We start from the raw sequence: 23745 nt of genomic DNA on the forward strand, positions 1-23745 counted from the left end.
ATACTCATATCGGTATCGGTGCATCCCTACAAAGAACATTAAGTTCCTTCTACAAAGAAGAAGTAATGATGCTACATGTCAGACTACTTCGTTGTTTGATTATTGTCTGTTTATTCTAAAAAAAAAAAAAAGTTGTGAGGATGACAATAAAAGTCAGAAAAGGAAATAACAGATCATTTTTGCACTTTTCTGTCAAACATTTTAGTTCAGTTAGACCAAACATTTTGTACAATTCTAATTATAGTAAGACTCTGAATGTGGAGCCATCTGAACTCCATTTACAATATGTGATATTGACACCAATCAGCCATAACATTTTAACATGGACAGAAAAGGCATGAAGAGGAAGAGCTGGGTTGTGTGTAAGAAGTAGTATGTTAAGCAACAATGTTAACAATAACAAGGTAACCAGCTTTTTAAATGTGTTGAATGAGATTTGTCACCAGTATGGATGAGAATGAGCTGAACCACCAGCTGATGTGGGCCGACTTTGAGATCAGCTGCTGTCGCTGTTGGACTGGATACTGGGCTCAACTTCATTTTGTGGCTCTCTCTCCATGTTCAGTTCTGGTGTGTCTCTCCGTAAGAAGAACACATTTTTCAGTCTCAGCTGCTCCTGGAAGTCCTTGCAGAAGATGAAGTAGATGAAGGGGTCCAGGCAAATATTCACAGCTGATAATACACGGGTCAACTGATGCAGGAAGTTAAGCACTGGGCTCCAAGAACACCCAAGGAAATTCTGGAAAACGTTAACCAGGTGGTAGGGGGTGAAGCAAATACAGAAGACAATGACCAACACTCGCATGTTCCGACGTGACTTGGCCAACTTTTTACGGTTGGAGGATGTCACCTGACTCTGCTGAACCACTGACACTTTATGGGATATGCGGTTGTAGATGAAGACAATAAAGACGAGGAAGGCCATGAAGATAGTTAACGCAGAGGCACTACGAACTTTGGTGAACACACTGAGCTGTGTACTGCGCAAATCTCGACAGCGAGTGGGGATCGATGTCAGGTTCTTTTTTGTGGTGAATGCGTCAGAAATATAGCTGACAGACAAGGTTAGCATAAAAACCCATGTAAATATAGAGATGATGCAGGCACCTCGCACCGTCTGTAGGATGTGAGTTTTATTAGAACAGACGATCTTTAGATATCTGTAAGAGAAGAAGCCAACAACAATAACTATGATCCAACTATTCAAAACACATATGCAAAGAATCCATGAATCAACACAGGAATGGACCTCTCAGACATGGTCCCATTTCTCAAAAGCATGTGACAAGTGAGATTATTGTAAGTATCATAAGTGTAAATGATTGCAGATTAACACCCCATCTTAGGTGTAAAATGTTTGTAAAACTAATTTGTCTTTCCACATGCCTCCTCATTCTGCAAATCACTGGAAACAGGAATCATGGCACCTCGTACATCATATCCATCTGTAATATTTGAAAAACTCGGTGGCAGTAAAACCTTGCTGTGGATCTAGTTTTTTCTCTGGTTGGATTCAGTCTCACCTTGACTTGGTTTTAGTCAGAGACTGTTGCTATGACCAATGGATAATTAACAAACACAGGAATTCTACATGAAATAACATAATGATCGATTTGACATCTACAGCTGCTTGCTTCAACTACTATCCTCAGACTGTGATATATATATATATATATATATACACACATATATGTGTGTGTGTGTATGTGTATACACACATATATATATATATATATATATATATATATATATAAATATATTTTGTGACATTCAGGTAGGGTTAAGTCACAGGAGAGGGAGCTTGGTTTGCACTTCTCGCACCCCAATACATTGCACGGCTACGAGAAGGCAGTTTTATTGACTTTGGATTTTAACAACAACATATGTGTAATACAGCACATACCCTATTGCCACAGCACAGACCTTTCAGTCATGGTGTCAAAACTAAACATTGCCTCCACACACTCAACTCAGCTGCTCTCCCCCCCAGGCACAACATAAGTCCCATAACTGTGCAACACAAAACATGAACTAACTTTTAACGCATAATTTCAACATGTAATGTAGCACACCATCACATAACACAGTAACACTGCAAACCACATGAGTCACATGACTCGGCATAAACCAATCAGTGTAGCTCGCTACAATATATATAATTTTTTTTTTTTTTATTAATTTATTTTTTTAAATAATTGTCACATTTTTAACAGCGTGGTCATTATATTTGCTTCATTACTGTAGTGGTACAGATAAGCAGTGTAATTTTCCTTTCTTCATTAGGTCCATTGACATTCTTGTGTTGTAATTCTGTGTTGTGTGTTTCTAGTTAGTTTATTGCTTTTATATATATGTACAGGTTTATAAGTAACCAAAACTACTGTTTTAGTTACGATTAAGGAACCTGACTCTACAGACAGAACCACTCTGACCTCATTCACTGATTTGCGGGCTGCCATTTTGAAACCTTGAGCTGGATATTTTGTTGCTTTTTTTTTTTGTTGTTTTTTTTTTTAGCCAGATGTGATAATATTTGGTCAAGAGGGTGTTGCTTTTAGTACCTGTTATAAGCAGTGTAAGTCATAAACAGGATGCTGGTGTACATGTTGAGGTAGAAGATGGTGTAGCCAACTTTGCAGTAGAGCCAGAGGATGTTGACGGAGTTATTGGCTGAATGCATGATGTAGAAAGGAAGGGAAAGGCTGAGCAGGAAATCTGCAGCTGCCAGATTCTTCAGGTAGACCATGATACTTCTAGACGACTTCTGACGTTGACAGAAGAGAAACTTAAGGATGAATCCATTGAGGAGCAAACCCACCTACAGTGGACGGAGAGGAAGAGTCAGTGTAATGTTTAACAGGAGCTATTTCATGCTAATATTTGAGATTGTGTCAAATTTTAAGGGTTTTTGAAAACGTTTTACTACTACTGTGTAAACTCACTGTGCCCCATTAAACAGCAAATCTAATTAGACACAAAACGGGCTCTATACACAGCCCCACTACTTCCTGAACTTCAGGTGGGTCCTTTATTTCCTGTCTTTCATTATTGGACACACTGATAAATCCAGGTGTGTCTGCTACTTCTTGTTGTAAGTACTGATTAATTAGGCACACCTGTATTAACCAGTGTGTCCAGTAATAAAAGACAGGAAATAAAGGAGCCACCTGGAGTTCAGGAAGTAGTGGGACTGTGCATAGAGCCCATTAATGCAAACATACATAAAATACTAGTAAACTTTGTGAAAAATGAGCTTCATACACTTCCTTGACAGCATTGTTAGGGTGACTTCTCCATCACATCTACAGTAGCACTGTCTGTCAGGAAATAAATATAAATGGAGCTCAGAAATTTGTAAGACAGAGTTTCTCAACCTTTTTTGGGGGGTATGTAATTCTAAAAGTAATGTGGTGGATCTATATGAGAAGGACATGGTAGGCTGTATAGTTCTGTAGATAAACCTGTGAGAAAGTGAAAGTGAGTTCCCCTCTGCTGACCCTTGAAAACACATTTGTGACTGGGGGTGGGGGGGTGATGTGCCGGATACCCCCTGTCACAGACCTCAATTTGTGCGGGGGGGGGGGGGGTATGTGCCCGGTTATTTGTTATTATTTAGTGACTTTGCTGATACACCTGTATGTACGAATGCTGATGTCACTGCCGAACCCCCCCATGTGTTTGCACCCCCTGGGAGAGTGTCTGTGACCTCCCCGGTTGAGAACCACAGATGTACGACATTTAATCTTAATATAAAGGCCAAGTCCAGTTGAATTACGTCACTGATTACATATATGTTTACTGATATGAAGGATCATTTTACAAGTCAATAATGTCACTTAGCATTTAGTTTTGAGTAAAGTGGATCAGTGAACTACATCTCTTGGCTTCTATGATGTGTCATCAACATCTAAAGGGTTGTTACCTCGGCACATTTGACCTTAGACTTCAAGAACAAGAAAGGTTATTAAAAGAGGTGTAAACCACAAAGTCTGACAAAATTATAGTGGCAGATACGTCTTCAGCAACTCTGAGTGGCTTGAGGAGAGATAAAGTTAGGATGACACTTGATCTAATTTGGATTTGTCGTCTTTAGAGTTACTTATTTTCACAGTCTGCCTGCTACATTTTCTTTTAAATTAGAAAAACAAGTGAAAGCTCACCAGAAACACCAGGCTGTGGGCCACAATGAAGAAAACATGGACCGAAGGGTTAAATTTCTGACAGCGAGTCAAACCCTCAGTTGTGGTCTCGTTGATGATGGACAGGTTAAACAGCTGCATCGACCCTCCCAGGTTCTTCATGTTTTGAGATTTATTCTGAAAAATGAAAATCTTAACTACAACCTGTACGACAAATTACAAATCTGACTGTGGTTGGACAATTAAAACATAACAGGTAAAAATAAAACTATTCTTGCTGTATCACACAAATAATGATGAACACATTGACAAGTTTTTTGCATTGCAATACAATTCGCAATTGTTGTCTACAACCAGCACCAGTGTGCACAACATGAAGTACAAATATGAATCAAAGCCTACTTTCCTCTATGACTTTAACCCATAAAGACCAAGTGATACTTTTGTGACAGTTCCCAAATGATTTTTTTCTCTATATTTAACCTATCTTCAGTGATTTATCACCATTTATTATACTATTACTCTCTGTATTTTGTGTTTTTTCAGTGAAAATCTGGTATTTTCTAAATTTCATTCACTGATCATGTAGATGTTCATAAAAGCTCAGATGATAAAGTTGAGGGATATTAAATTAAAATCAAAGAAAACTGAAGAAAAAGTGATTTTTTTCAGTGAAGATATTAATAAGTGAATATAAACCAAGTGCCTCCATCCACTCCATGGGTTTTACTGGTGAATCAATGTTGTAGAAGATGACAGTGTTTCCGCATTCACTACTGAGCCTCTGAACGTCCAAATGGGTCATATTTGATGACCATGAAAAGATGACAAACTGCATTTTACACCAATTATTTACATGTATTGATAGGATTAGTAGATCAACAGGTATTAAAGAGTTTAGATCAGTAGATGCTTTCTGTAACCAGTAGATGCTTGAGTCTTTATGGGTTAAGGTAAAATATAATAATTATGATTCCAAAACAATACCATTTGATTACGTTTGATATAAAAAGACACAAGGAGATGTAGAATAGCATCCAGCAGACAGTCTTTCCATCACTTGTTGTGGTGCCTCAGTAACATTTCCCTGAACGCATCATCTCCTATAGGACCTCATGACTGCGTCCATATTAACCTGCACAGTTGAAGGACTTCTTTTAACTGTCACTCAGATAAAGTTTCGTATGCAGGGCTTCAGTGATGACCAACAAATTGAGTTTAAGTCCTGTCATCTGCTCTAATCCTGATCATCATCAAACAATGCTAATTTTCAGCCATTTTATATTTATCTGGTACAATTTTTGTTTGTGGTTCGATTTTATGCAGATGATATGTTGCTCTTTTTCTATGTTCGTCTCACGTTATCATTAGTGATGGAAAAACGATAATCTCATCTACCACTTGGGGCTGCAAGTATAAGTAAAGGTGTTTAACAAGCAGTGAAAAAAGTTTCATGAAGTTTTAAGGTGCCTTTTAGTGTCGTATTTTAAGATATTTACTATTGTTACAATGACACTTTTACTTTGTGTATCTTCTTTGCTGTGTGTTTACATTTAAAGTTGATAAATTAACATAAACTACTTTTACAAATAATTTATTAAAAACTAATCCTTGACTCATTTAGGGTGTGATTTAAATACTGCACTGCAAGCATTCGTTTCAATAAAACTCTCCATGTTTCTTTGAAAAATATACATTTTCTGCTGACAAAGAATAAATTTAACATCACATTTAAACATGAGAACAATCAAATAGTAAGATGAAAACATTGTGTACCTGTAGCTCTGGGGACTCTCCTGCCTGAGTGGATGTGTGATATGAGCTTCTGCAACTCAACAGGTACTGTTTAATAGGTGGGTTAAATACCTAAATACACTTAAAATACATAAACCACATCCTGCATCACAACCAGATAAAAATGTGCAAAAGGCTGAGTACTGAAAACCTATGTACTTGTTGATACCACGTAAAGGTTTACTTCTTTTAATTTTACAAATCTGATCATCTTAAATGTCTTTATCTGACAGGAGGATTTCACGAAGCAGGAACTGACTGTTCAGATAGCATCTTGTAAAGCACGGAAGAATGATTTCCCCATAACTCATGATGAAATGACGGTGATGCTTTTCTACAGTAGTTCAACAAGAAACTTTTCTTTTTTCTAATTTTGATTGTGAGGCGTCTACTTTAAAGTTGTTGAAGAAAAATCACAAAACGTGGTTCAAAGTTTGCTGCGATGAGTGTAGCTTTATTTAGTGTTCCGGAGCATGGTGAGAGTACCGATGCAGGCAGAGTCTGTTTCAGTAGTCTGACCCTGTTAGAACCAGTGACACAAGACTTGGACCCAAATGCACAACCAACAGACAGGAATAAAGTTAAAGAGTGTTTATTAAACACAGACAAAATTAACAGTTCACAAAAAGGTTTCGTTAAGGAGTCTTCGCAGGTCAGACTGTGTGAATTCGTCACGGCGTCCGAGACCAGCAAGGGAAACTCTCTGCCCGGGTCGGGAGCACACGAGGGTAACCCGACTAGGAGGAAACAGAGGAGAGTCAGGGGACAGACCAGGTCATACACAGAGGATCCAGAAAACAGGCAACGGTACATGGGGATAAAGCAAAGCACTAACCGTGAGTCCAGGCAAAAGTCGAAAACCAGTGAGGCAGAATCAGGCAGAGGTACAGACAAGGATCAGGCAGGCTCAGAAGTCGAGGAACAAACCGGGTCAGGAACGAACAGACAGGCAGACGAACAGGTTCAGAGAATCGCTGGTAAGTATACACAACACAAGGAAGGAATACGAACTGGCACAGGACAGGGGAAAACACAGGGCTTATATACACAGAAGGGAGGGAAGACAATGAGACACAGGTGGAACAAATCAGGGCGGAGACAGGTAATCAACACAGGTGAAACAATCAGGGAGAGGAAGCAAAGACACCAGACATGACACAAGAGGAGGATTAACAAAATAAAACAGGAAATGACACACAAGACAGACAAAACATACAAGAGTCCAAGTACTGATATGACAGACCCTGAATCTATGTTTTCAGATGGTATTTATACAGTTACTTCAAAGCAGTCAATAGAAAACAAAAGACAAACAAAGTAATAAAGAAAAAGGGGGTTGTACTTTAGGAAGGAGACAAGGGAATTTACATTCAGGGGAAAGGGGAGGGGGGGGTCGCCTCCAGGAAGGGGGGGTTCACACCAAGGGAAGGGAGGGTAGGTCTCTCAGACCTGGTGGAGGCATCTTAACATATAATCAAAACATCACTGGTTAATGCTAAAGAGGTTAGCTCGGCAGGGAACATGAAACAAAAGGTTGCCTTCTGTGCTCTCAAACAAAAAGGGTGCCGTCTGCATTCTCAAATCACAAATTTTCTTCCTCAAAGTAAACAGCACAGCCATCCCATAACAAACATTGTCATTTGTGATTTTAATGCAATTAAGTTGGTGTTGGTGACTTCACCACCAAAAATAACACCAGTAAAAATCACACAATTAACCTTTAATTTATGATGAGATTCCAGAAATGCTGTAACACAGATAGAGAACATCCAGTTTCACAGCCAACACAGTTTTTTGTGAGTTTACAGATTATTGTTGTTGAATTAATTAGCAAATTAGGTCAAATCTGCTATTTAAAGGTGGGGTAGGAGAGGCTTTCCTGCAGCATTTTTACTATATTGCTTAAAATCCCCTTCACATCCTGCTTACAACTAGGGATGTCCGATATTGGCTTTTTTGCCAAAAACAGATATGCCGATATTGTCCAACGCTTAATTTCCGATATCTACCGATATTGCTGCCGATATATGTGGGATATTAAACTAATTTTAGGTAACATCACATATCTCCTGTCATGGAATTAACACATCATGCCTAATTTTATTGTGATGTCCCATTGGATGCATTCTCAAATGCAATAAGGCTTTCAAAATGTAAACACTGTCTGTGCAAAGAATACATACTTCAACTTAACTCTTTCCCCGCCAGAGCATTTTCCAGTGAGTTGGTAGCCAGTGCCAGCCTTTTTGGTCATTTTCACTAATCTTTGGAGGCTGACTGAAAATGTTGTGTTAGGAGTATGTGAACACTGAATACATCAAAAGAAAGAACAGAACTTCAACTTTTAAACACAAGAAACGATTTTATTCTATCTTCATTCGTTCATGAGATATGTGTAATGGGACTAGTACAAAGGCTGAACCCAAATGCAAGACCAGAACGCAGATGACCAATTGAGAGTGTTTATTAAACACAATCACAGTAGTAAAAACACAGCACAAAATAGTGAACACGTCTGTGAAGGCGTGTGATACTGGACTCTTCGTCTGGGCTGTGAGCGGGGAATATGGATGGTCAGCACGACCGAGCCGGAGGATTCCCGTCAACACCCCGACTAGGGCAAAACAGAGGATAGTCAAAAAACAAGCCAGGTCATACACAGGAGGGCAATTCAGGAGGCAACGGGACATGAGGGAAAGGCTACTCACGGTCAGGGTCCAGGCGAGGGTCGAAACACAAAGTAACACGTTGGAGGCTGAGGTAGTCAGGGAATAGGCAGAATCAGAAGTCGATGTACGAACCAGGTCAGAACCAGACGAGCAGGCAGACGAGGAACAGGCAGAATCGGTGGTCGGAAGGCAAAACGGGTCAAGAACGGGCAGACAGACTGACAGGTATCCAAAAACGCTGGTAAGTGAGCACACAAAGGCAGAACACAAACTGGCAAAGGAACAGGGGAAAACACAGGGTTTAAATACACAAGAGGGAGGGAAGACAATAGGACACAGGTGGAGATAATCAGGGAGGAGTCAGGTAATCAGGAGCAGGTGAAACAATCAAGGAGGGGAAGTAAAGACACCAGACATGACACATGAGGGAAACTTAACAAAATAAAACAGGAAATGACAGAGAAAACAGAAAAGACAGACAGTCTGGGAGCAGACATGACAATATGAACATTTGACTATTGGTCATTTTCAGGAAAAAAATGAATTTTGAGCAAAAAACTGAGAAAACTGCATTTTTTTTCCAAAGATATTGATTTTCAAGATAAAATTGATTTCCTATTTACATTTTTGACTCTCATTTACCAACAGTAACATTCATTCATTCATTCATTTTCTGAACCCGCTTTATCCTCACTAGGGTCACGGGGGTCACTTGGAGCCTATCCCAGCTACATAGGGGCGAAGGCGGGGTACACCCTGGACAAGTCGCCAGTTCATCACAGGGCTGACATATAGAGACAAACAATCACTCTCACATTCACACCTATGGGCAATTTAGATTAACCAATTAACCTATCAGTGCATGTCTTTGGATGGTGGGAGGAAGCCGGAGTACCTGGAGAGAACCCACGCAGACATGGGGAGAACATGCAAACTCCACACAGAAAGATCCCACCCCCCGTCGACTGGTGTTGGAATCAAACCCAGGACCTTCTTGCTGTGAGGCACGAGTGCTAACCACTGCACCACCGTGTCGCCCCCCAACAGTAACACTGTATTCAAAATCACAAAATAAAATAATAATAATAACAACAATAATAATAACAAACAGCTCTAAGATATCCCATCATTCCACAAAATATTAGAGGAATCCACACCAAACTTTAGACCAAACATCTTCTAAAGCACCAGGTTCCTTATAAACTTATCACATTTACATACATCAGTTATTAGCCTTCCACATATTAGTTTAGTTTTTTGATATAAACACTTCAATATTCCTCATTTTCAAGAAAAAAAGAAACAAATTCACTAAATACTGTAGATTTTTGGCCTTTCCTTGGCTGCACCAGGTCCTCCTGTTGGACCAGCTGCTGTGTTTGATCTGTAAATAATTATATGGACATCTAGTTATTTATCTCTGTATGAATATGTGTATTTATTTATTTCATACTAAAGCCAAATCAAACAGTGTCTTACCTGTGTCCCAGCTGACATTATACAGCTGAATCTGTTCTGTGTCCTCAGTCTGAATCTGAACTCACTCTAACAGATTCAGACTAGCTGTCCTTTGTCTTGTCCCATGTCTGTGTGTCTGTCTTCTCCTTGAATGTCCACTAGAAATGTCTCTTTTCTCTTCCTCCTGTCTGTCATTTTCTCCATGCCCTTCCTCTTCCTCATCTCCGTGTCGGACCTGAGCCGCTCTGTGTTTCCCGTGTTCCGTGTCCGTCTCCCTCACCTTCTATTTCTCCGTTCCTGTCTCTAAATGGTTCTTCTGTAGCTCCATCATATATTGAATTGTCAGACTCTGTCTCCATAATCATCTTTAAGGCTTTTGAAACTGCGCGAGGTTCCTGCACAGTCTGCATTTCCTCATTCAGTGACTGCCGCTGGATGCGTTGCCATGGGATACGGAGACTCCAGTGCCAAAACGTTAAACCCGGTCTGTCATTTTTCCGAAAAAGCTGCTTAATTGTTTGTTTTTGGACTAAGGAAAGTAATTCACACGATCCGCAACAGCTTCAACTACAGTATAACAGTGAAAACACAGAGTGAGGGAAAATCTCGTAATTGGCGGAGAAAGAGTTAAGTTGTGGAAAAAATGCCATATTTATTTATTTTCTCTCCCTCCATCCATGAGTCTATTACAGTGTTGCAACTCTACTGTACAATTTTGAAAACTGCACATTTCTTTCAGCTACAAACAATGCTTCATTTACGCGTCGGTTAATGCTGGTGAAATCAAAGCATTATTTTATCGGTTTTAATTCATTCATTCATTCATTTTCTGAACCCGCTTTATCCTCACTAGGGTCACGGGGGTCGCTTGGAGCCCATCCCAGCTGCATAGGGGCGAAGGCGGGGTACACCCTGGACAAGTCGCCAGTTCATCGCAGGGCTGACATATAGAGACAAACAATCACTCTCACATTCGGTTTTAATGATAGGCAAATAAAAAACGATACCGATATTCACCGATATTACATTTTTATGCCAATATTGGGCCGATAATATCGGTGATAAAAGATAAAATTTGAAAACGTTGCCTAACACAGACACAGATTGTTCTTTGTCACACACAGGAAACTGCATCTAGTGCGTCAACTTTTGCTCCACCCCCGTACTCTATAGAATTATATTTGTGCCAGTTTCTTGAGCGAGCAACGATAGATTCTGAGCACACAATTAGAGATTTTGAGCACATAAAAATATATTTTGCGAGCACATCAATTATATTTCAAAAAGAAATTACGCTTGAGCAAACAAAAATCGATATTGTGCTCCATAAATGCGTTTGCATGTTAGTTTTACTCATAATGTTCTCTCACCAGTTCTTTCCATGGCGCACAAACAGACCGCTGCGCTCGCTCACTTTCCCCTTCCCTCTCTCGCTTAACCTCCCTCTCCCTGCGTGCTCAGGTTGTCGTGTCCGCACGCTCAACTTGACACACGTTACAATTGTGCCACAAAACCAACCAGTCGGAGAGCTTGCGGAAGTACACTCTGATTGGCTGTTCACTCTCCAATTAGCTCGCTAGTTACATTTACCCGAAAAAACAGCACTCAATGAGACAGACACAGACCGGAAGAGGAGGAACTGATTCTACACAAACTTGGGTCAGTATTTATTATTATTATGATTATTGTCTCATGTCATACCACTACTTTGTTTAGTTTTTGTACTGTAGTGCTGTAATGTTAGGACTGCATTGTCTGGGTTTACATTATATCTATTTATTTGTATAAGTTTGTGTAGAATCAATTCCTCCTCTTCCGGTCCGTGTGTCTCATTAAGCGCTGTTTTTTCGGGTAAATGTAACTAGCGAGCTAATTGGAGAGTGAACAGCCAATCAGAGTGTACTTCCGCAAGCTCTCCGACTGGTTGGTTTTGTGGCACAATTGTAACGTGTGTGTCAAGTTGAGCGTGCGGACACTACAACCTGAGCGCGCAGGGAGAGGGAGGTTGAGCGAGAGAGGGAAGGGGAAAGTGAGTGAGTGCAGCGGTCTGTTTGTGCGCCATGGAAAGAATTTGTGAGAGAACATTATGAGTAAAACTAATATGCAAACACATTTATGGAGCACAATATCGATTTTTGTTTGCTCAAGGGTAATTTCTTTTTGAAATATAATTGATGTGCTCGCTAAATATATTTTTATGTGCTCAAAATCTCTAATTGTGTGCTCAGAATCTATTGTTGCTCGCTCAAGAAACTGGCACAAATATAATTCCATAGTACTCCTCCTCCTTTCTCTGCTCCTCTCTATACCCCAACCTCACAGCTCTGAAGTTCCTCCCAGAAGATGACGACACCTGCCTGCGTCGACCACAGCCAATGGCACACCCACAAACCACCGGCAGCAGGAAGCCATTGTCCATCCCCCTGAGCATGCAGCTCCTCCTCCTCCCCCTCTACATCAACCTCAACAGCGTCATACCAGAGCAACTGTCAACATCAGCAACAAACTCAGAGCCAAAGGAGAAAGCAGCTGGGGTGAGATTGTGACTGGTTCTAATCTGAGAAAGACTGTTTGATCTGAATCCACCAGGCTTTGAATATGAAGACATCAGTGGTGTCTCATGTCTGGTGGTGGAAGTCTCTGGTGAGGATGGTCCAGTTTTGGTTCATCGTCCATGGTCACCAAAAAACATCAAGGCAAAGGTGGCCAAGGCCAAGATGACGAGATGTGGACGAGACAGATACAACAGACAACAGCGTTTGGTCGCGGGCAGCAATGACCTGGAGGATACAGGCAACGACGGTTCCAAACCAACTAGGCTGTGAGACACCTACACCTGCATCTCTCTCTCTCTCCTCTCCTTCCCCTCCCCTGGAGCAGAAGTCATACACATGCTTACTCTACCTCAGGCTTTTTAGTTCGTAATGAGTACGTTGTACTTCTCCTTTTGTTATTAGATTTTTTAGAGCACGTTGTGCTTTCTCTTTTTGTTATCCATTTTTGTACCTCGCGAACTTTTGTTAAATAAATCTTTTTTTGACCACTGACAAAGTGTCTCGTTGCATTTGGGTCCACATCAAGTGTTGTGTTGTAACAGTGATTTAAATACTGCAATAGAAGCACTGGTTTCAGTAAAACTGTTCATGTTTCTCTGAAAAATATACATTTTCTGCTGACAGAATAAATTTAACATCACATTTAAACATGAGAACAATCGTAAGATGAAAACACAGTGTACCTGTAACTCTGGGCACTCTCCTTCCTGTCTGAGTGGATGTGTGATATGAGCCTCTGCAACTCAACAGATACTATTTACTTAAAATAGCACATCCTTTTAATGTGTACACCTGTGGAGAAAAGTTAGGGCTGCAGGAAATTCATATTTAATATTGCACATTTTTACAAGTTTTAGCTTCTCAGCATAGGATTTACAACCCTCTGCAAAATCTGATTTCTGGCCAATATAAGTGAAATGTTTTAAAACTAAGTTAGCAGACTATTAACTCAAAAATTGATCACAAAATATTGCTAATGTATTAGCGTAACCCTTTTGACAAATGGAGAGAATTTATTCCAGAAAAGGCTGAGTACGACAAATTTTCTAAAACTTAAAAAAAGAATATACCATTTGACGCCTGGCACCTGGACTCATGTCATAAATGAGCAGATTTGGAAAGCAGTCAAAAGTCCTTGCACATTTATTTATAAAAGAGCCAAGGTCTATGCATCAATCATAATTACACTGAAGTCAGGAGCTACTGTAAAGAGCGCCATGGTCATCTTGACATAACGTGAGATAGAGCCAGCAATTAACAGCCCAATGGTGTTCAAATGTTGCATCAAAAATTCTGATGACACCCTGCACACTGGCTGTTCACAGCATTTCATGTCTGGAAACATGCTTGCATAACCATAACAACACAATTGAAACAGGTGCATTACCACAAGATCTCTGAAAATATCCTTCTGTTAAATGTTTGAGAGTGAGCATTATGGTTAACTTGAGTGACCTTTTTATAGTTGGCTGTCAGGCTGTTACTTTCCATAGCTCAAAAATGTATTTACAGGATTTTATACCTACACATTCAACTGTCCAGAGAATTAACACACAATTTGAATCCATTTTCAAAACCACCTAAACCGGGAGCTGCAGCTTGAAGCCATGATAAGAAATGATTCATTCAGATGCTAGATTGGAGATCTTGTCTGCATATTTTTCTGCGCACAGGAGCTTATCATGATTTGACTAATTACTAAATATTGTTCAACTGAAGTTTGCCAATCTTACAAAAAATGTCATCATGTCATCAGGAAGAGCACACTGAAGCTGGGAGACAACCAGTGGTTCATCCAGATATTACTGTCCACGCAACACATGTCTTCCAGCAGTTCCTTCTAAGGAACACAACACAACAGGTATCAGTGATAACATCATGGCACAGAATGAGAAGGACAGCGTGCCCCAGCAAATACATGTTACTGACTTGACTTCTTCCCTGGAGTCTCTGTGCTTTATCTCCTCACAAGTTTTCCCAGGATCATCACAGCTTTCCCATGGACAAACTCTGGATCTGCTGCTGTGGTCCTGCTTCTCTCCTGCCTTCATTGTCATCGCTCACTTATTCATATAGTTGTGATAGTGTTTATTATTTAGTTCCACAGATGTTCAGGTTCAGCTTGCTGTGCATCAGTTGCATCCATGTGTCTCTCCCTACAACCCACCTTCTCCCCCTCTTCCCTCAGTGTCTCTCTCTCTCACTTTTTCTGTGGATGTCTAGAATAAGCTTCTGCAAAGCAACAGATACTGTTTAGTTTATGTGTTAAGGAGAGAAATGTCCTCACAATACTCAGGGTTTAAGAAACCACTTCCTATGAGACACAAATAGATTGCATTGCCCAAAAGTGCTGAGTTTATCTGACAGGAGAAGTTGGCCTTTAGCAAGAAGTGACTGTGCAGACATGATCCTGCACCAAATGATGAAACAATATTGATGTGTTTCTACAGTCCTTCATAGTTTGTGTCCCTTATTACCTCCACCAGGAGGTGTTGTGATCGCTTTGCTTTGTGTTTGCGTGTTTGTTTGCATGCTTTTTTGTTTGTTAGCAGGATAACTCAAAAAGTTATGGACGGATTTTCATGAAATTTTCAGGAAATGTTGATACTGGCACAAGGAAGAAATTATTAAATTTTGGTCGTGATCGGGGGGGGGCGACAGATCTGTCTTGGTGGAGGTCTGCACTCTCAGAGTACTTTTCTTGTTATATTTGTGTTAATGAGGTGCAACCAACAAACATGGTAAGCAACCACTAGATGCCACCAAAAATCAGACAATGAAACTTTAATTAAATGATCTGAGTTTGGAAATTCTGGTAACGTCAACGGAAAAGATGCACTTTTACTGCAGGCACAGTTTTTTTTGTGGGCTTACAAATAAATGTTCTTGAATTGATAAACAACACTGTCTCAAATCAAAGTGTGACAAACTTTCTAGAACATTATGAGGAAGGACATGAAAGTGCAGGGCTTTTGTGTCCTGTGAGGTTTATTGAGCTCAAGGCCAAGATAAGAGTCCAAAATCAATAGTGACAGATATAATATTTAAAAAAAAAATACAAAAACAACACAAAGCATTAAAAGAAAAAAAATGGTTACAGCTGAACACAATGGCTATTTACACGCCGTTAAACTCCACCCAAAATATTTCAGTATATCTCAGCTCATGGCAATTTTTAATCAAACACTTTTAACATAATAAAACTGAATTTGAGCAATACAAAACAAACAAGCAAGAATGGAGATTATCTAAAAGTTATGATAAACCTGATGTGTTTTACAACCAAAGAACATTAAGTTCCTTCTACAAAGAAGAAGTAATGATGTTACATGTCAGACTTATTGTCATCCTCACAACTTTTTTTTTTTTTTTTTTTTTTTTTTTTTTAGAATAAACAGACAATCAATAATCAAACAACAAAGTAAAGTCTGAAAAAGAAATAACAGATGATTTTTGCAGTTTTCTGTCAAACATTTTAGTTCAGTTAGACCAAACATTTTGTACAATTCTAATTATAGTAAGACTCTGAATGTGGAGCCATCTGAACACCATTTACAATATGTGATATTGACACCAATCAATCATAACATTATAACATGGACAGAAAGGGCAATAATGAAGAGGAAGAGCTGGGTTTTGTCTTAGAAGTAGTATGTTAAGCAACAGTGTTAACAATAACAAGGTAGCCAGCTTTTTAAATGTGGTGCATGAGATTTGTCACCAGTATGGATGAGAATGAGCTGAACCACCAGCTGATGTGGGCCGACTTTGAGATCAGCTGCTGTCGCTGTTGGACTGGATACTGGGCTCAGCTTCATTTTGTGGCCTTCTCTCCATGTTCAGGTCTGGTGTGTCTCTCCGTAAGAAGAACACATTTTTCAGTCTCAGTTGCTCCTGGAAGTCCTTGCAGAAGATGAAGTAGATGAAGGGGTCCAGGCAAATATTCACAGCTGATAATACACGGGTCAATTCATGCATGAAGTTAAACACTGGGCTCCAAGAACACTCAAGGAAATTCTGGAAAACGTTAACCAGGTGAAAGGGGGTGAAGCAAATACAGAAGACACTGACCAACACTCGCATGTTCCGACGTGACTTGGCCAACTTTTTACAGTTGGAGGATGTCACCTGACTCTGCTGAACCACTGACACTTTATGGGATGTGCGGTTGTAGATGAAGACAATAAACATGAGGAAGGCCATGAAGATAGTTGACATAAAGGCGCTACGAACTTTGGTGAACACACTGAACTGTGTACTGTGCAAATCTGGACAGTGATTGGAGATCGATGTCAGGTTCCTTTTTGTGGTGAATGCGACAGAAACATAGGTGACACCCACAGTTAGCATAAAAACCCATGTAAATATAGAGATGATGCAGGCACCTCGCACCGTCTGTAGGATGTGAGTTTTATTAGAACAGACGATCTTTAGATATCTGTAAGAGAAGAAGCCAACAACAATAACTATGATCCAACTATTCAAAACACATATGCAAAGAATCCATGAATCAACACAGGAATGGACCTCTCAGACATGGTCCCATTTCTCAAAAGCATGTGACAAGTGAGATTATTGTAAGTATCATTAGTGTAAATGATTGCAGATTAACACCCCATCTTAGGTGTAAAATGTTTGTAAAATTAATTTGTCTTTCCACATGCCTCCTCATTCTGCAAATCTCAGGGAACAGGAATCATGGCATCTCGTACATCATATCCATCTGTAATATCTGAAAAACTTAGTGGCAGTAAAACCTTGCTGTGGATCTAGTCTGGTCTCTGGTTGGATTCAGTCTCACCTTGACTTTATTTTAGTCAGAGGCTGTTGCTATGACCAATGGATAATTAACAAACACAGGAATTCTACATGAAATAACGTAATGATCGATATGACATCTACATCTACTTGCTTCAACTACTATCCTCAGACTTTGTTTGCAACGTCGTCATCTCTTCTTAAGTCATGACTGGGGCCACATTCTCATCAATTGTGATTTTTTTTTTTTTTAATTTTTCAAGTAAATGTCACATTTGTAAAGGCGTGGTCATTATATTTGCTTCATTACTGTAGTGGTACAGATAAGCAATGTAATTTTCCTTTCTTCATTAGGTCCATTGACATTCTTGTGTTGTAATTCTGTTAGTTCTAGTTAGTTTATTGCTTTTATATATATGTACAGGTATATTTGCATACCTGTACATATACACTACACACAGTAGTTTGGTTATTTATACATAACCAAAACTACTGTTTTAGTTACAATTAAGGAACCTGACACTATAAACCAGGGGTGGGCAATCCTGGTCCTCGAGGGCCGTATCCAGCATGTTTTAGATGTTTCCCTCTTCCAGCACACCTGACGGTCGTCAGGTGTGTTGAGAGAGGGATACATCTAAAACCCTGGTCTCCAGGACCAGGGTTGCCCAACCCTGCTATAAACTGTACAAAATATGGGACAGAACCACTATGACCTCACTCACTAATTTGCGGACTGCCATTTTGAAACCTTGAGATGGATATATTGGCTGTTTATTTTGTTTATTTATTTATTTATTTATTTTTAGCCAGATGTGATAATATTTGGTAAAGAGGGTGTTGCTTGTAGTACCTGTTATAAGCAGTGTAAGTCATAAACAGGATGCTCGTGTACATGTTGAGGTAGAAGATGCCGTAGCCAAATTTGCAGTAGAGCCGTAGGATGTTGACGGAGTTAATGGCTGAATGCATGATGTAGAAAGGAAGGGAAAGGCTGAGCATGAAATCTGCAGCTGCCAGATTCTTCAGGTAGACCATGATACTTCTAGACGACTTCTGACGTTGACAGAAGAGAAACTTAAGGATGAATCCATTGAGGAGCAAACCCACCTACAGTGGACGGAGAGGAAGACTCAGTGTAATGTTTAACAGGAGCTATTTCATGGTAATATTTGAGATTAGAGCCCGACCGATTAATCGGCCGGCCGATTAATCAGGCCGATTATAGTGTTTCACCAATTAATCAGCATCGGCCAATATGTAGCCGATATATTAACTTTTTTTGCTGCGCGGAGATTCTGTCGCTCGCTGCTCTTGTGTGTGTGTGTGTGTGTGCTGCCTGGAGAATAAGAGGAACTTTAAAGCGAGTTAGTTTTACTTTCACTCCTGCTCGGACAATGACGCTATCACCCCCCACAGACACAATCACATAATGACGGAGGTGCCCCCTGGCGAAAATCACAGCTGCGCACTGACGAGGATGGACCGCTTAAACCCCCCATTCTACGAAGTATTCACACCCCCACACACACCCATGTCCGTGCACTTCCTGTCTGCCTCACAGTTTCATTCTGCCAGCAGGCCTGGGTGCTAATAGTGTAGGGGAGACTGGGGACAGTTGTAACACGGGTCAGTTGTAACTCTTACAATTGCTCCAATCAGGAACAACTTAGGACTCACCTAATTCACTCTGCACATGCTCAGTTTAGTCCAGGGGTGTCCAAACTTTTTTTAAAGAGGGCCAGATCTGATAATGTGGACATTGCCAGGGGCCAGTGGTCCCTTCGGACGTTTTTTAAACAGTAAAAATTACATATAAAAGCGCTGTTCTACAACAATTTTATTTTCATTGTCACAATATCATTTTTTTAAATGGCAATGTAACCAAATCTACGCCACTCAGGTGTGAACAAATTAAAAAAAAAAAAAAACAACATTTCTGCCTTCCTTTCACATCTGGAATCAGATAACATAGAACAAACTGTGTGGAGTATCTGAAACGTCCAAGAAGTTGATAAAAATCTTAACCCCACATTCATTTTAAACATGACTTATATGAGTAATCATTACTCATATATTACTCAGTAATGCAAAGTCTGTTAACATTTCAGATGAAAACATATGATTCTTACTCTTGTCTTTCACAAAATCATTCAGAAAGTAATATTTTGTGTCAGATCTACAAGTACATCACACCAGCAGTTAGAGGCAACTAACCTGGCAACTTGGTAGCCTGTCCTGGTGGTGAATTCATTGAACTCAGGTTCACATGAAGAGTCACTGTTGTGAGTTTAAAGCAGCTGGAATTTGCTTCACTTTTTCGGAGCGCTCACTCCCTGCTAGCTTGTCGTATGCGTTAGCATGTTCTGTCTGCTAGTGTGTCTTTACATTGAATTCCTTAAACAAGGCAACAGTCTGTTGACAAATTAGGCAAACACAATCACTTCGATTTTCAGTGCAAAAAAATTGTAATTCCCATCTCTCCTGGAAGCGGCGGCCCTCACTGTCAACTTTCATTTTTTTATTTAGAGGCGCCATGGTTAGAAATTAGCGAAAAGGGTTCACGGCAAAGTCACAGAGCCAGATAGAGTTAGAGTGGTGCTGCCACCATGAGGTGAAAGGAGGAACTGCATTTTGAACCTTTTATGATTCATGTAGTCTGTTCAACAGTCCATGCGGGCCATAAATAATACATTATAAAACCCAAGCTGTGGGCCGTAGAAAATCTGACCGCGGGCCGTGATTGGCCCCCGGGCCGGACTTTGGGCATGCCTGGTTTAGTCCTTAGTCCACATGGGAAGTTGTAGTGTCGTGAGGCAGACACATCAAAATTTGTGAGTGAAAACATAATTGTGTGGTAAGAAACATTTTTTCCTCTAATTATTTTTTTGATTGCATAGTTTGCATTTGAAAGTTGTGTAAATTATATTTGAGATAAACAAAGATTCATGCAACTGTTTCTCCACCTGTCCACAATTATCTAATATAAGATGATTATATCTGGTATAGATCAGTGTTCTTATTTCATTTATTGGCCAATATCGAATATCGGCCGATATATTGGATATTGGCTTTTTTTAGCCCCCAATATCGGTATCAGCATCGGCCCCAAAAATCCCATATCGGTCGGGCTCTATTTGAGATTGTTTCAAATACTTATTTTAATTCTACTTACAATTTTATTTCACTCTATGTCTAATGAGTCGATATAATACATGGGTTTCACTTTCCGAAATGAGTGACAAAAAATATTGAGCTTTTTCATGATATTCTAATTTTTTGAGATATACCTGTATATGAGAAGGACGTGGTAGGTTATATAGTTCTGCAGATAAAGCTGTGAGAAAGGGAAAGTGAGCTCCCCTCTGCTGACCCCTGAGAACACATTTGTGACGGGGGGGGTGGGTGGGTGATGTGCCGGATACCCCCCGTCACAGACCTCCATCTGTGAGCGGGCAGCCAGCATGTCCATGTGGGCCCCAGAAGGGTTACAACTGGGCTGCGTATAAGGGTCCCATTTGGGTTTTCCACAGTTTCCATGGTGACCCACATGTGTTTGCCCACATCAGAGTCAGAATCAGAGGTCTGAATACATCATATTATTTATTCTTCACACTATTTATCCCACGATACTTCTCTTTCATGTCATTTGCACAACTTCTCATGTTATTCGCACTACTTAAATTCTATGTTTTACAAATATCTTAGTTTGCAATACTTTTTATTTTTTAATGGAAATATCTGTGCCTTTTATTGATATTTGTTGTTGTTTTACTGATATTTGTTTTTGTTTTACTGATATTTGTTGTCTGTCTGTAAATTCTTGCACTGAACCTGAGAGCTCTGCCTCATTTTTGTTGTACTTGGTACAATGACAATAAAGAGATTCTAGTTCTGATTTTGATTCTGATTCTCATATGGGCAACCACATGTGGGGTCACCATGGAAACTGCGGACAAACCCACATGGGACCCTTATATGCAGCCCAATTGTATCCCTTCTGGGGCCCACATGGACATGCTGGCTGGTGCCCAGTTATTTATACTGTTGTGATGTACAACAGCCGACTTTGCTAACACACCTGCATGCACGAATGCTGATGTCACTCCCGAACCCACCCCCCCACCCCCACCCCCCATGTATCTGCCCCCCCCCTACCCATTGTGAACCACTGATGTATGACATTTAGTCTTAATATAAACTCAAGGCCAAGTCCAGTTGAATTATGTCACTAATTACATATATTTTTATTGATTTGAAAGATCATTTTACAAGTTAGCATTTAGTTTTGAGTGAAGTGGATCAGTGAACTACATCTCTTGGCTTCTATGATGTGTCACCAACATCTAAAGCAGAGTTCTTCAACCTTGGGGTCGGGACCCCCACGTGGGGTCGCCTGGAATTCGAATGGGGTCGCCTGAAATTTGAAGTAATTGCTAAAAATTAAATAAATAAAAATTAGATACTAATAAAAAATATATGGTGAATTGACAGAGACCATCGCAATTACATCTCAAAGACATTACAACCTGAAGCTGAAGCACTGTGGTTCTGTTTATCTGTCAAATGTTCATTGTGGTCGGTTTCCTGTTTATCTGTCAAATGTTCATTGTGGTCAGTTTCAGATGCTGCAGCTCTTTCATAATTCATAGTTTGAGTTCTTGTTTGTTCAGTATCAATATTCAGCCTTGTAAATCCAAGCTGGACTGACTGTACATATCCTGACCAAAGAAAATAAAATTCTCACTTTGTGCAGTAATCTACACCTGGCTTTTCTGCCTCCATCCATAATAATATACATTATATAGACTAAATGTCATCTAAAATTAACATTTATCTGCAACATAGTATAGCAAACTATTACATGATCAAAAACAAATTCATTTTAGCCAAAAGAATGTTTCCGTTTTGAATTTCTGGGGTCACCAGAAATTTATGATGTTAAAATGGGGTCGTGAGACAAAAAAGGTTGGGAACCACTGATCTAAAGGGTTGTTACCTTGACACATTTTACCTTAGACTTCAAGAACAAGAAAGGTTGTTAAAAGAGGTGAAAACCACAAAGTCTGACAAAATTATAGTGGCAGATACGTCTTCAGCAGCTGAGTGGCTTGAGGAGAGATAAAGTTAGGATGACACTTGGTCTACTTTGCGTCTGTCGTTTTTAGAGTTACTTCTTTTCACAGTCTGCCTGCTGCATTTTCTTTTAAATTGGAAAAACAAGTGAAAGCTCACCAGAAACACCAGGCTGTAGGCCACAATGAAGAAAACACGGACTGAAGGGTTAAATTCCTGACAGGGAGTCAAACCCTCAGTTGTGGTCTCGTTGATGATGGACAGGTTAAACAGCTGCATCGACCCTCCCAGGTTCTTCATGTTTTGAGGTTTATTCTGAAAAATGAAAATCTTAACTACAACCTGTACGACAAATTACACATCTGACTGTGGGTGGAAAATTAAAACATAACAGGTAAAAATAAATCTATTCTTGCTGTATCACACAAATAATGATGAATACATTTACAAGTTTTTTGCATTGCAATACAATTTGCAATTGTTGTCTACAACCAGCACCAGTGTGTACAACATGAAGTACAAATATGAATCAAAGCCTACTTTCCTCTATAATTTTAACCCATAAAGACCAAGCGATACTTTTGTGACAGTTCCCGAATGACTTTTTCCTCTATATTTAACCTTTCCTCAATGATTTATCACCATTTGTTATGCTATTATTCTCTGTATTTTGAATTTTTTCAGTGAAAATCTGGTATTTTCAGCATTTCATTCACTGATCATGTAGATGTTCATAAAAGCTCAGATTAAAGTTGAGGGATATTAAATTAAAATCAAGCAAAACTGAATAAAAAATGACTTTTTCAGTGAAGATATTCATCACTGAATATAAACCAAGTGTCTCCATCCACTATCATTGATCCAACTCCATGAGTTTTATTGGTGAATCAATGTTATAGAAGACTACAGTGTTTCCACATTTACTACTGAGCCCATGTCCGTTCAAATGGGTCATATCTGATGACCATGAAAAGATGACAAACTGCATTTTACACCAATTATTTACATGTATTGATAGGATTAGTGGCTCAACAGGTATTAAACAGTTTAGATTAGTAGATGCTTTCTGTAACCGGTAGATGTTTGGGTCTTTATGGGTAAAGGTAAAATATAATAATTATGATTACAAAACAAAGCCATTTGATTACATTTGATACAAAAAGGCACACAGAGGTGTAGAACAGCATCCAGCAGACAGTCTTTCCATCACTTGTTGTGGTGCCTCAGTAACATGTCCCTAAATGCATTGTGTAGTGACTGACCTGACACAGCTGGGTGCGGGTGGAGACCTCGTTT

General features: G+C 39.7%; 2 protein-coding genes across 2 annotated transcripts; both read right to left on the reverse strand.

Annotated features, from left to right (window-relative positions):
- Positions 1 to 496: 496 nt before the first annotated feature.
- On the reverse strand, positions 497 to 4391 carry LOC115435322 (P2Y purinoceptor 14-like). Its single transcript, XM_030157643.1, has 3 exons — positions 4161 to 4391; positions 2562 to 2818; positions 497 to 1160 (listed from the first exon to the last, which is right to left on the reverse strand). The coding sequence occupies exons 1-3, from the start codon at positions 4299 to 4301 to the stop codon at positions 497 to 499; spliced, it is 1062 nt and encodes a 353-aa protein (XP_030013503.1). The 5' UTR covers positions 4302 to 4391.
- An 11753-nt stretch (positions 4392 to 16144) lies between these two features.
- LOC115434931 (P2Y purinoceptor 14-like) lies at positions 16145 to 22772 on the reverse strand. The gene is made up of 3 exons (XM_030157067.1): positions 22609 to 22772; positions 18227 to 18483; positions 16145 to 17053 (listed from the first exon to the last, which is right to left on the reverse strand). Exons 1-3 carry the CDS (start codon positions 22747 to 22749, stop codon positions 16390 to 16392), a joined length of 1062 nt encoding a protein of 353 aa, XP_030012927.1. The 5' UTR covers positions 22750 to 22772; the 3' UTR covers positions 16145 to 16389.
- Positions 22773 to 23745: the final 973 nt, after the last annotated feature.

This window comes from Sphaeramia orbicularis, chromosome 16, assembly GCF_902148855.1.
Source record: "Sphaeramia orbicularis chromosome 16, fSphaOr1.1, whole genome shotgun sequence".
NCBI lineage: Eukaryota > Metazoa > Chordata > Actinopteri > Kurtiformes > Apogonidae > Sphaeramia > Sphaeramia orbicularis.

Excerpts from the sequence above, each read along its gene's own strand:
- LOC115435322 (XM_030157643.1), bottom strand. The coding sequence starts at position 4,301 with ATGAAGAACCTGGGAGGGTCGATGCAGCTGTTTAACCTGTCCATCATC. Across the intron at positions 2,819-4,160 it reads CCCACAGCCTGGTGTTTCTG|GTGGGTTTGCTCCTCAATGG; the intron begins GTGAGCTTTCAC and ends CGTCCACTGTAG. Across the intron at positions 1,161-2,561 it reads ACTTACACTGCTTATAACAG|ATATCTAAAGATCGTCTGTT; the intron begins GTACTAAAAGCA and ends CTTCTCTTACAG.
- LOC115434931 (XM_030157067.1), bottom strand. The coding sequence starts at position 22,749 with ATGAAGAACCTGGGAGGGTCGATGCAGCTGTTTAACCTGTCCATCATC. Across the intron at positions 18,484-22,608 it reads CCTACAGCCTGGTGTTTCTG|GTGGGTTTGCTCCTCAATGG; the intron begins GTGAGCTTTCAC and ends CGTCCACTGTAG. Across the intron at positions 17,054-18,226 it reads ACTTACACTGCTTATAACAG|ATATCTAAAGATCGTCTGTT; the intron begins GTACTACAAGCA and ends CTTCTCTTACAG.